The sequence below is a fragment of the Lepisma saccharinum genome, chromosome 8, assembly GCF_977018435.1.
Source record: "Lepisma saccharinum chromosome 8, izLepSacc3.1, whole genome shotgun sequence".
Classification (NCBI taxonomy): Eukaryota; Metazoa; Arthropoda; class Insecta; order Zygentoma; family Lepismatidae; genus Lepisma; species Lepisma saccharinum.
Genome location: NC_139236.1, coordinates 89,217,189 through 89,231,160, shown reverse-complemented (window position 1 = coordinate 89,231,160; position 13,972 = coordinate 89,217,189). Strand labels below are relative to the sequence as shown.

Below are 13,972 nucleotides of genomic sequence, written 5' to 3'. Positions count from 1 at the left end.
TTGAGAGAACATCTGAATGATTGTTTAAGGATTAGGACAAGAAATGAACAATGGGGACTGAAATGTAAATATTTTATCGCAGGATATAAAAAAGCGTTCGATCTCCTTTGGATTTCTGCGTGTGTGTGCAGCAGTTAACAAGGGAAATGGAAAAAACAGTCTACATGTAAAGAAAACATGATTGAAACAAGCATATCAAAACCTACATATTTCAATACCTTATATAATCGAATGTTGTGTACTCTGTCCTAAAATACAAGGTTATAAGAAATATACAAATATTCATCATCGGCATACTTTCAAAATGGGAAACTGTAAGTATATGTTTTGCATGTTTATTTTTTAACATTTACATAAAGTTAATACTCGGGATGTAAACGTGTAAGATTTCTATTCAGGGAATGTAAATTAGAATTTACACATATATGTATGTGTAGCTGTAAGACAATCTCGTGTTCCTTAATTTTATGATTGAATTTTAAATAGGAATAATGATACAGAATGCATACATTCAAACATACTGTTGTTGTTATTGCAAACAATATGAGGTCCTCTTATTGGCCTCATACTGACCGGGATATTACACAACACGTGTGCATAAGTTTGTTCCAGTGTCTAATACTCCAAGCTGTTACCGACAAAAGTCTTTATCTCGGAAAGTATTTACTATATAAATTTATCTTTAGATAATTAATGAAGAAACTAATGAAGGACTAAAAAATTAAATGGTCTGACTTAATTGTTAGCATATGCAAATGATGTAGACTAACTAGGGGATGATAAATGCCAAAATATTTTTAAAAGCAGCTAAAGAGAGAGGTTTGGAAGTTAGCAAAGGGGTAACTAAATATATGCTTACAGGCCGAAACCAAGTGTTAATTAATAATCAAACTTTAATTATTGATAACAACTCGTTTGAATTTGAATAAGTTTACAAATTCAAGTAAAAAAAAGGTAAAGTGCTCCCCTGTGCATAGCACCACGCCATGAAGGTGTATAGGGGGTGTGGGGAAGTACTTAGGAGTAATACTAACAAATGAAAATTATATTAAAGATGAAATAAAAAGTAGGCTTAATTCAGGAAATGCATGTTACTTCTCTCTTCATAAACTTTTGTCTTCTCGTTTAATATCTAAGAAACTAAAAGTTAAAATATACAAAACAGTAATTTTGCCTGTAGTATTATATGGATGTAAAACTTGGTCCCTTACATTGAAAGAGGAACATAAATTGAGAGTATTTGAAAATAAGATCCTTAGGAAAATCTTTGGACCTAAAAGGGATGAGGAGACAGGTGAGTGGAGAAGGTTACATAATTTAGAACTACATAATTTGTATTCATGTCCAGATATTAGAATAATTAAATCAAGAAGACTTAGGTGGGCAGGCCATGTGGCACGAATGGGAGAGGAAAGAGTAGTTTACAGGATTCTTGTTGGGAAACCTGATGGTAAGAGACCTGTAGGAAGGCCAAGACGAAGATTGAGGGATACCGTTAACATGGACCTAAAGGAAATCGGTTAAGATTGGATTGATCTTGCCCAGGATAGGAACAGATGGAAGGCTTGTGTTGCTGCAGCCATAAACCTTCAGCTTTGAGAATGCTAGAGAGTTAGATAGATATTTGGATAATTAGAAAGAAAACTGCCAAAGTGGGTGGGGTTGATTGCATCTTCTGCACCGTCCCTGTTTCATCTGTATATATCTGATACTTAGCAAACCTAATGCTACGTACCCTAACATAAACTGTAACATCCAAACCTAATATATCCTAGTATCTTAAGGGCATCCCCGATGGCGCAGTGGTAGCGTCGTCGCCTTGTAATCAAGGGGTTCCGAGTTCGACTCCCGGTGGAGGCACATAGTGGTTCGGATCCCACTTTAAACTGTAGGTCCAGTCCCGATTAGCCTTATTGTGCATAAAGTGGACTTAAAACACCAAATCAATCAATCAACCTAGTATCTTAAACCAACATAACCTAAACATAAAAAATATTAATTGAATGATAACAAAATTCGAGACAGTGAAAAAATGTGTACGTGAAAATATTGCTTAAAGTAATCGAAAATATGCCACATCTAACATTACATATTTATTCAGTTCCCAAACTAATGTTGTCAAGACGGTCTCCTCTATAGTACGATTTCCAATCAAAGAAAATTAACAAATTTGTGCATATTTTTTCCAGATCATATATACACAGTATTAGCATTGCTTCTACTATGCATCTACACAACCAAAGACCAGGTCGAAGCATCTGTACAAGGGAAGAACCAGTTTCAAAGGAGGAACGGACACCGTCGTAACTAAATTTATTTAGTAACTAAAATATAAGATGTGTAAATTAGTCCTGAAACTGGTAACAAACAATGAGAAAATTTTGTCTATTTTGGCAATGGGGATGAGTAATAATGTGATGACATTGATGAAGTGACACTCATAAAAGAACACCTACGGTCAGGATTCGAACCCGAGAGTGTTGGGTCTAGGATTTCATGTACCCTTATTTAGAATTAGTGGTAGAAGGAGGGCATCTAAAATGATTGGGAGTTACAGTATAGTTAGTTTCCTTGCGATTTAACTCTGGTCAAACACATAAATTTATAAACATTTATGAAAATGTGTAGAATCAACATAAATATTCAGTTTTCTTGTAATTTTTAATCCTGTTCAACAAATGAATTTAGAAATAAGAGTAATAGTGAGTTCCCTTGGGAGTTATTACTGTAATTACAGATTATAATCAACACATCAATTTAGAATCAAGGAAAGATACTTTTTTGTTAGGTAGATAGTTAATTACGGTTTAGAACATAATTTGATTAAAATATAATTCTTTCTACGTTATATATCGTCTGGCTTATCATTATATTTTCCTATCTTTCAGCCAAATTAACAGGCGTAACAGCTCTGGGCAATAGGCCACAAATCCATCACTCGCCAAAGTTCAACGAGAACAAAACAGAAACACTTCGGGTAATAAAAGGTAAGGCAGCTGTTACCTCCAATGACAAAACATACAATCACTTAGCGAAATTGCACTTGCTATGCTTGTTTGTGTCAATTTACCCTCAAATTGAGTATAATTAATCCAGCTTCTTCCATTCCAGAATACCACAGTACTTGTCCCGAATCGGCAGAGAAGAAATGCAGAGAATTGGGCAAAACCTGTCGAATGGTTGAGAATAAGTTTCGCAAGAGTATTGTCAGCGCTAAACTTACATGCGTGGTAAGTACCACATCGTTTGTGCTTGTTGTGTTCTTCAACTGTAGAACTAGTAAATAAAGTACGTTTGAAATAATGTAATATTTTACTGACATTTAATCTCAGCGACACTTGCAATCCGGAATTTTGTTAGCAGAAGCAGACATGTATCCAAGTAATGTTATCTCACATACAAATATTTAGTTTTTCTTTAGAAAATAATTGCATTATTATATTGTATTTTGTTGTGCAACATTTATGTTGTTTAACAATAAGGTTCAAAGAATAAAATATAAGCACATACAAGTGTGAGGGATTCTAAGCGGTGACTTAAATTACTACCTAATTTCCAACCAATTCAAAAAACCTACAGTAAGAAATTTGTTTGGAATAACCAAAAAAAGTTTCTGCCAGTCGAACCTTTGTTTAAATAGGCGACAAACAAATGATTGGCCACCAGAACCAAATTATTTTGGTAATAGTGCAAATTTGTTTAGAGGTGCCAAAATGTTTGCTCAAAATTGTCAAATTAGTCAAGTTTATAAAATTTCTTGTTTATGGTTACCAAAACGTTTACCCGAACATGTTTTGTTAATTGAAACAAATCATTATTTATTGTGAGTGATTTTTAAATGTTTGAGCTAATATCACAGCTATTCATTGATTTTTAAAAAAGCATATGATTCAGTCAAAAGAGATAAATTATATAATATATTAGTAGAGTTTGGAATACCAAGGAAGCTTGTTAATATGATAAAAGTATGCACCAGTGAAACAAAGTAAAATTCGTGTGGGTATTAATGTGTCTGACAAATTTACAAGGAGATGCATTATCTCCATTGCTCTTTAATTTTGCCATAGAATACGCTGTTATGAAGGTAAAAGTACTAACGAAGGACTAAACTTAAACGATGTGACTCAGCTGTTTGCATATGCAGATGATGTAGACTTATTAGGGGATGATATAAATACAATTAAGAATAATCCTAAAATATTTTTCAAAGCAGCTAAAGAGATAGGTTTGGAAGTTAGCAAAGAGAAAACTAAATATATGCTTACAGGCCGAAACCAAGTGTTAAGTAATAATTAAAATCTAATTATTGATAACAACTCATTTGAACCAGTTTCCAAATTCAAGTACTTAGGAGTAATACTAACAAATAAAAATGATATTAAAGAGGAAATAAAAAGCAGACATAATACAGAAAATGCATGCTATTTTTCTCTTCATAAACTTTTGTCGTCTCATTTAATATCTAAGAAACTAAAAGTTAAAATATACAAAACAGTAATTTTGCCTGTAATATTATATGGATGCTAAACTTGGTCCCTTACATTGAAAGAGGAACATAAATTGAGAGTATTTGAAAATAAGATCCTTAGGAAAATATTTGGGTCTAAAAGGGATGAGGAGACAGGTGAGTTGAAAAGATTACATAATTTAGAACTACATAATTTGTATTCATGTCCAGATATTATTAGAATAATTAAATCAAGAAGACTTAGGTGGGCAGGCCATGTGGCACGAATGAGAGAGGAAAGAAGAGTTTACAGCATTCTTGTTGGGAAACCTAATGATAAGAGACCAGTATATACCTTTCCCGGATTCTCTGGAGTAAGAGAACGCGAACGCGTTCTGTGCGCATGTTGAAGGGTGTGCGCATCGTCCAATGAACGCGCGGAGGGGAGGGGCATCCACGGGAGGGGGCTCATTCGCGGACCAGTAGTTCCGTAGTAAACGTGTCAGCTCGCAAGTCTAGGGGAACTCTGCATTCAGGAGAGCGCCTCATAGTGTCGAATGTGTTCGAGAACAACTTGTTTGAAAAGTTTAAAACACATGGCTTTGTTTTTTTTTTTTACAAATGTTTAAAACAAAGTGTTTGAAACATGTTTTTCAGACTTCTTTAAAACACATTTTGATACATGATGTTTCATAGTTTGTGGTTATTTGCATTTTTTTTTTGAAAATTTATGTTTAAATTTGCTTTAATTTTTTTCTGTTCTTCGTAGCATCAAAAGACAAATAAACGTGCAATATTATTTGTTATTTGTGTAAAACAATACACTGGTCATTGTTAAGAATAAAAGAAGAAATTGGCAGCAGAAAGCGTTTTGCTTTACGGCCGTTACAACGCGCAGCACTTCGTTGATTTCATCCCGCACCCTTCCCCACCTAGTCTGGCCCCGCCCACAAGCTTTCCCCTCTGCGCGTCGCTACTCCAGAGAATCCGGAAAAGCAGTATAGGTAGACTAAGAGAAGATGGAGGAATAATGTTGAGATGGATCTAAATAAAATTTGGAGGGATGGAAAATAGTATATAGATCTTGTTCAGGATAGGGACAGATGGAAAGCCTGTGTTGCTGCAGCCATGAACCTTCGGGATTAAGAAGGCTAGAGAGTTAGTTAGTTAGTTAGTTATCACATTGAAAGGACGTGTTTATTTAAAGTCAGTATTTTTACTGCTGATTAACTATTTATTCAATTTATTTTTAGTTTCCAGGCATGCAAAAACAGAAGTAACATAATAGAAGATGCTCGACAAAGTCTTCGATTTGTATAAACACTATTAACTTGCACTTGAGAAATAAACCTTTCTATGTGTTCTGGCGTTTGCGTTTTAATATCAAAATCTCTACGTACAATAGATAAAACTTTTCTTACAAAAGATAATGTAGCTCGTGTATGGATCCATGTAAAAACACAACATTTAATACTGACATCCAGTGGCGGCTCATGCTACTTATTGTTAGGAGGACTGCATTCATAAAAAAAATGCCTTACCTTAACTATATTTGAAGATGAACTCCATGCGGCGGTCTTTCATTGAATTATTCATATTTACTTGTACGATTTACCATTCAGAACACCAGATTATACGTATAACTTACTGCCAGGAAACAAATAACTCTTTGAATCGTTTCGAAAACTTAAACTAGCACGCAATTACTGACAAGCGAAACGGACGCGTTACATGAGCGGCCACTGTTTCTCTCGGTAATCACATGTTTATGCGCGGTGTCCGCCATCTGGTCATAGTGTGAGAGCTTTCGATTTCTACCACTTGCCAGCACCACCGTACATTGCGTTGCGTTGAATGCAGTCCGTTTTTTAGCATTGACAAGGGCCTAGCAGGGAGGGAAGCGGAAGCAGTGCTCACGTTAGAGTTAACATGGAGATGCACTGGCAGTCCCCGATGGGGAAGCGGCATCATATACCAGTTGACCGCTTGTCGCGCGCCAAGTGAATTTGAAAGCTCCACACAGCGCAACGTGACGCAGTAAGATAGCGGAAGTATAAATATTTATTTTTTGCACTAATGGCAACAAAATATAATTTGTTTGGGGGGGCTGCACGCCACTGCTGACAACTAATGAAAATGGATACGTGATTAAATTTATTTTACTTTGCTCTTCTGCCACTGTTGGCTACTCGCGAAGAAATTAAGTTGATGAATGATGATAAGATGAAATTGATGAAAGGACAGGCACAAAAATACATGAACAGGGCTCCACAGATTATACTGGCTGAGAGACCAGATGGCAGAGCCTCGTTAACTTACAAAAAAAATCACCCCACAGTGTATTATGTGGAACAGACGTTAACAATTGACCGCCTTCCAAAAAGGTCATCCTGTTACACCGCCAAAATGGACATTTGAGATTAATCAAAGATTCAACGATATTTTCAAATAAATAATTTAAAAATATTTTGTAAGTTATATCCTCATCTAAAACCAGAATCGGATTAAGACGAAATTGGGCCTGATGCTTGAAATCTTCGGTGAACAATAAACACAACGACGTTATAGTTAAGTCACAGCGCAAAGAATAATAGTGGCTGTATAATAAGTAACGCTGTGTCTAGGCGTCCGAAATTGGGGCTCCAAATTTCATCCTAAGATTTATTTTCAGGTTACTATGGCAAAAGAAAGCAGCTCAGCTTTCGGAAAATTCTCGTGTTTTCATCTGGGCCTATTTCAGGAATGGGCCTAATGCTGCAGCATCAATAGCACCCACCTTAACCCGGTCCTGTCTACAACAAACCTTAAATATAATGTTGGTTACCTGTGTATTATTATGTGCATTATTTTGAGACAATGAAGAACTTCAAGAAGTAATAATCTGAACTGATATTAAGGTTATAGCGATTAGATATAAAGTGCAAATACTGTATGGAAAAAAAACGATCATGGCGAAAATTGTAGACTAGGACGCTATATATTCATCAACTATCACTCAAATTCACTAATATTGTTCTTTTTATCAGTAGTAAGTTTAGTACAGTATATTAAGAGAACACATATGTCAACTTGCAAAAATGCTAAACTTCCAATTGCCATCATTATCAGGTGCAGAAACCACCAGATGATATTATGTATCTCCTCATTTGTTCAGCAGCAAAATACATTTAAGACAATTAAGTGTAAGTTAATTCAATAATAGGCTTTCCATTAATGTGTGTGTGTGTGTGTGTGTAATATTTGGGCTTGTAGGAGCAAACATGTAAGAATTGTTTACATTACGTCTGTGTTAGACGTATGACGCCATAGTGTCCCAGAAAACAGTAGATAACTTTTATGGCTGATGGGGTCACTTTGAACTTCTTACTGCGTAGTTGCAAAGGCACGACACCCTATCGATACATACTGCCTTGAAATCACACCTTCACAATGCGGTGGCTCAGTCGGTAATGCGTCTGACTACCATGCTAAAGGCCCCGGGTTAATTCCCCGGCCGGTTCAAATCCGGGAACTTTTCTAACGTTGGAATCGGCCCCGGCGTCCACCCAGCGTCGAATAACATGGGTACCTGGGGGAAACCCTGGGGGGTAAAGGCGGTCAGGGGCGTGGTGTTGATCACATCACCCCCACTCACGACCGGATCAAGAAAGTGTGGGGCGTTACCCCCACACCCCCTATACGTCTTCATGGAGTGGTGCTAAGTACAGGGGAACACTTTACTTTTTACTTTTTTTTTTTTACAATAAACTTTCACCAGTTCGCTATGAAACTGGACCGCCGAAATAATTTTGACCCACAGGAAAACCACACTTCCTCCCTTCCTTCCTTGACTAATTCTCCAATTTTCAGCCATTTTGAACAATCACTGCTTAGCACACATCACAGCTGATATCAGTACACACATATATTTACTTGACTCTACTACTACACATAGTGGTTCGGATCCCACTTTGAACTTTAGGTCCATTCCCGATTAGCCTTTCTGCATAAAGTGGACTTAAAACACCAAATCAATCAATCAAAATGACCCTTGTAATATTTCTTTCCTGATCACCCCTCGTACATATCTTTCTCTTCGTTTCAATTTCCCTCTCAAGTTCTATCCCTCTATCATTTCTTATTCTCTCAGGGTGTTTTATTTTTTATTTCTCTTTCTTTCTCAACACCTTCCTTTATCTCCTATCCTCTCTCCTGACTACAAACAATCTTCGTGTTAAAAAACGTACTGGTCTTTGAAAATTTCTCATACACAGCCGTATCCTATTGGAGAGGGGAGATTGGTGGGCCAAGACAATATCACGAGGGCAAAGGACTCACACATTCGAAAGTAGCATCTGCTTAAGCCCAAAATCAAATAAAGCTCCAAGTACTTCAATGAAAGCAATTGATTCCTTCCATGTTTCTGCGCGAAGTACTAAATATACGTATTTTAAGAAGAAATAAGCCATTAATTCCACAAACAATGAACATTTTTATTACTTTCCAAGTTGCCATTTTATTATTTTTTATTAATGGCAACATCTACCAATTCTTCTTAAAAGTAAGAACGCAATTGTCTACAAATGCGTTTATGAGTCTTGGAATACAAGCGAATTTCACCATTCACATATTATTCTCCACGGCCAGCTAGCTAACGACAAACATCAAGGCAAGTATTTATGTGACACAATAATATATTTACAATATAAGTAGTGGTTATTTCAAAACAAATACCCTTCGATACAATGGAATTCAAGTGTATAATTCTACATATTGTACCAAAGAAATTACAACGTGCATTAATAAATCTAAAGAAACACAAAACAACCAAAGAGTTCCATATTCCTGTTTTGCAAAAGCCTACTTGTTTTCAAGTCTCACCAGGAAATTTGCTATGTAAAAGATTCGAATTAGTAAATATTGTATCAAATTCTTTACCAGCATATTCATAATTTTATTCACAATTTCCTGCTTGCACTTGAAAGTACTTGTAATAATGAGAGCATGATTTAAAAATAATAATAATAACCATGTTGCACTGTAATGTTTACTTTTTCTTTAAAGGCGAGAAGCTATCATATTATCCTTTAACTTATGTCATGTATTCTTCTGGAAGTCACAGACATCTAGTTACAGATAAAAAGTTGCAGGTATTTATTTATAGAGTAAATACTACAATTTAGCCTCGCAGATCAATATTTTTTTTAGGAGTTGGCCTAACTACAAATGAAAATCTAAATTAGTCAAACCAAGTAAAAAATACGTGTAAAAAACTAAAATCGAAAATATGTGCATGAGGATATTAAAACAAAATCTTAATACATGCCATGCACTGGTACAGTGGGATCCATGAGTATTACCCTGCAAATTGTCCATCACCATGTTCGTGCACTTTATTTGACCCAATAAGAGCTTCAAGAATTAAAAGAAAACTCGAAACAAGCTGTTGACAACTTCTGCACCACCATACATAAAAATCCATCGCTTAAAAACATATAGGATGTAAGAGAAATTTTAATGAAAATAGTCATGGACAATTTGCACGGTAATACTCATGGACCCCACTGTACCATAAAACTTACTTGTCAAAAATGGATACATACGTGGCCTTGATAAGAAATTCAACTGTGTCAATTTTTGCTGTAATGTAAGTACCGTTAAAAATTACTTTGGTCGTTTTTAAAGTATTAAAAGCTATTACATAGTTCGCCATATTTAATGTTAATGATCCGAGTTTTAGAAATATACTTATGGTACACTCGACTTAAATTTATAATCTTTATGTAACTTTATGCATGTTAAAATATGCAAACTTAAGTTTTTTTAAAAAAAGGTCGAATTCCGTTTTTGAAAACTGACAGGCAGTCTGTTAAATTTCAACGGTAGAATATTACAAATAGTAAGGTAACTTCTAACAGTGTAAAACGAAGTATTAACACTACGCTACTTTTGCAATCATGACTAGTGCAAATATTGAAGTAGCAATCCAAAATAACATTTTAAAGAAAGGTAATGTTATAGCCTGTTCACTTCATACTGCCATGAAGATGTGTACGGGATGGGAAGGATAAAAATAATTGTTTTTGCTATCGCCGACCTCCGTGACGCAGTGGTTGGTTAGCACAGCGCGCTACGACGTCAGGGGTACCGGGTTATTTGTGATTGCCCCTTCATCAATTTCATCATATTTCACTAATCCTGATCGTCGCGATTAGCCAGAAGTGGCAGAAAAGTGACATTAAATAACAAAAATTAAATCATTCTTACTATCATTCCAGAGATACCACTAAGATGTTAAAATGCTTAATCATAATGACCTGCTTGCTGATTCTGCAAAATGAAGCTGCGTATAAAAATGCAACTAAGGAACAAAGACTTCGTAAGTATGGTTATTTTGTACATTTCGTTCTAGATATATTTAATGCACTGTACATTATCTGCAGATTTTAAAGAATCTCCAGAACTTATATTCAAAGATTGCAAAGTTCTTAGTTCATTTTATAATACCTAGTAAACTTAAACTTTCTACACTGCATCCACCGACACTAAATAGGCTAAAAAAAGGTAAAGTGTTCCCCTGTGCTTAGCACGACACCATGAAGGCGTATAGGGGGTGTGGGGGTAACGCCCCACACTTTCTTGATCCAGGGTTTCCCCCAGGTACCCATGTTATTCGACACTGGGTGGGCGCCGGGGCCGCTTCCATCGTTAGAAAAGTTCCCGGATTTGAACCGGCCGGGGATCGAACCCGGGACCTTTAGCATGGTAGTGAGACGAGTTACCGACTGAGCCACCGCGGCCACTAAATAGGCTATATATATGCAAATGAGTTGCGATCAAAAGTGGTGTAACAGCCTAATTGGTGTAACACAACACCTAATCGAGTGTTAACGACCTCCATACTTGGTGTGGTTTGACAGGAAATGGTGTAACAAGGCACCAAAGATGGTGCTAAACAATGCCAATTCCGCATTAACACCAAAAGGAGTGTTGCCACTACTTTTGGTGGCAGCTCGGTTGCATATTATTTTAGAGGGCACTTTGTTCCATAGACTATCAAATCAGTTTCATGCACAGGGTTGCCAACCGTTCCAGATTTTAGGGGAGAGTCCCTTATTTGAGTAATATGGCTCGTGTATCATAAAAATCTCTCCTGGGACGTCAATTGTCCCGTTTTTGAATGTTACTTTTCTCCCTTTTGTATCAAATGTGTTTGAACGCCTGGATCACTAACTTCCCACAGATACATTTAAAACTTCAATTTCAAGATATTAATAAAAAAAATAAACTTCTCTTTGTGCGCGGCCTTACTCCAAAGATTCCCGGGATAGAGTATAGTTGAATTCATTTTCCAAAATGAAGGAAAAGAATGCTCCGATTCAAAAATGGATGACCATTTCAAATTCTTCTGACTAAATGTGTTAATCTGCTATTTTGAAAAGTGCAACAAAATCAAGATATCTACCCACGTTAATCTCCGCAGAGAAATTCTCTGAACATAAAATTGTCGGCGGGGAGTATGGTCGGGGTCCTGGACGAGACAGGGATATACTCTCACATTTTGAAAGCTTGTCTGCGTAGTAAGATGACAGCCAGTGGACGTCATATTACAACTACAACTTTGTTTGAATCGCAACTGTGTGTTTCGTTCCAGAGCCTTGTAACCAACCTTCCGATGGTGCCTGTGAAAGGAAGGGAAAAGTCTGTATCATGAGCGACGATATGCAGTACTGTGCGGTGAGTAACTTGCTTTCAAGAAGGCTTGAGTACAGTCCGGCCAAGGAAGACTAAACTACCTGAAAAGGACGATTCCAAACGCGAGAGGGAAGCAGGGAGAAGCTCGTCAAACTAGCCTGTGGTATTTCGCTTGTTGTGTTTATTACTGCTTGCCTGGTTGGGTTTGTGATGGCTCTTACAATTCGCAAGAAACCGTTCCGAAGTGGAATAAAGAAAACTGGAACGTTTTGGCCCTTGTTGCACATTCTACAAAGCACCCTCCTGTACTAGAAAATGTCACAAACCATTCAGTTACTACATTTATATTTATAATACTATGTACAATAATACTATTATTAGTAAATACTATCCTGATAATGCTGTGTACACTTTTGTGGTAATTGTAATATTTACTAAGGAGATCAAATTCATTGAATGATCTAAAATGAAGCTACTGGTTTACAAACAAGGTTATCTACTAATGTGACGTGATGAATACTTTCCTGATATGTTCAGTTTGCTGATAAAGTATATGGATGGCTCTAATTTCTTTCTGAACCCTTACATAATTCGTAAACATCTCTCTATGTATTTTCGCGGCGATGTTACTACGTTGAAACTTCATTGTAGTTTCCATAGCAGACGATTTTCAAGGAACCCGCTTCCTGCCCAAAGTGCCGTCACCCCTATTTAGCCACTGAACACGTCCGGTTGGCGCATGCTCATTTCCGTCCATGGTCTCGCCTAAGGCAGCCAGACAATATCTCGCTTTGCGCTTGTGGAGGCCAGCGAGCGCTCCGTGCGGTTCGAACTTCCCGCCTGCACCTCAAGGCCAGGAAGCAGCAGAGTAGGAGTGGGTTGAGGTAAAAAATACTGCGGGAGAAGGCATTTCCTTTCCAATGAACCACTCCTGCTGCTTTTACAATTCCACCCTCTACTGTTACGAATCAGAATCTAACGCGACCGACGAATAATTATATCCTGTTTCAGGTATCTCTGGAGGAAGGTTGTGCATACGAGTGGACAGAGCGAAGTAGTACACGTTGCTAGGAAGGCTGGTAACTTCAGTCGCTTCCCCCTCCATGCAATCCCATGTTCATTGATGGAGCAGTTTCGTGTCACTACTTGCGCAGAGACTTGTTTTCGTTCGTCTGCTCCAGCGACAACCGGGACAGAGTTTGAATAATTACACCGCGATGCTATTCTAACGTTATAAGATTCTATCTAGGTCGAAAATAGATGCACAGAAAACGAGCAAAATATATATCGCCAAAAAACAAAAAATATTCTTGTATTATTATGCTTAAATATCTTTAACATATTATTTGGATGTTATAACTTCACACAAAACAGAATATATTTTCCATTATTATATGATACAGGACCCATAACAATATTTTTCTTGCAGAATCCTGACACGTGTACCCCAGAACTTGGATGAGGAACCGTTGCAGTTTATGGAATTATACATTAATATGTATGAAACTGAAAATATAAACGTTATAAATATGAACATGTGTAATATTATTCTCACACGCACATAAAAAAGCCAACATCTACCCAATGTTCTGTCGTGGATAATCTGATATTATGTAACGTACGACACACACGTTACATACTTAGTCAATCCCGCTTACGATGAACACCAAGGGAATCAGATTGGTTCACTTCATCCATTTATTATTTAGCGTCGCTTTTCTGTCACTTCATGCTAATCGCGGCGATGAGGATTGTTAAGTGCGGATTAATCGGTAGGAAGGTAAGAATATACAAGACGAAAGATGTCAGTCACAAACGTGTACGATTCACACATAAATCAATAGGAATACG

The 13,972-nt window shown here is 36.8% G+C and overlaps 1 protein-coding gene and 1 long non-coding RNA gene across 2 annotated transcripts; both read left to right on the top strand.

Annotated features, from left to right (window-relative positions):
* Positions 1-5,814, top strand: LOC145991640 (uncharacterized). Its single transcript, XM_083127702.1, has 5 exons — positions 1-314; positions 2,190-2,303; positions 2,889-2,987; positions 3,112-3,230; positions 5,701-5,814. Exons 1-5 carry the CDS (start codon positions 305-307, stop codon positions 5,725-5,727), a joined length of 369 nt encoding a protein of 122 aa, XP_082983828.1. The 5' UTR covers positions 1-304; the 3' UTR covers positions 5,728-5,814.
* Positions 5,815-10,040: 4,226 nt separating this feature from the next.
* Positions 10,041-13,655, top strand: LOC145991639 (uncharacterized). The gene is made up of 4 exons (XR_014442084.1): positions 10,041-10,073; positions 10,705-10,805; positions 12,081-12,163; positions 13,551-13,655. It is a non-coding gene; the product is annotated as an uncharacterized LOC145991639 (long non-coding RNA).
* Positions 13,656-13,972: the final 317 nt, after the last annotated feature.

Excerpts from the sequence above, each read along its gene's own strand:
- LOC145991640 (XM_083127702.1), top strand. Across the intron at positions 2,304-2,888 it reads AAGGAGGAACGGACACCGTC|CCAAATTAACAGGCGTAACA; the intron begins GTAACTAAATTT and ends CCTATCTTTCAG. Across the intron at positions 3,231-5,700 it reads GCGCTAAACTTACATGCGTG|TTTCCAGGCATGCAAAAACA; the intron begins GTAAGTACCACA and ends ATTTATTTTTAG.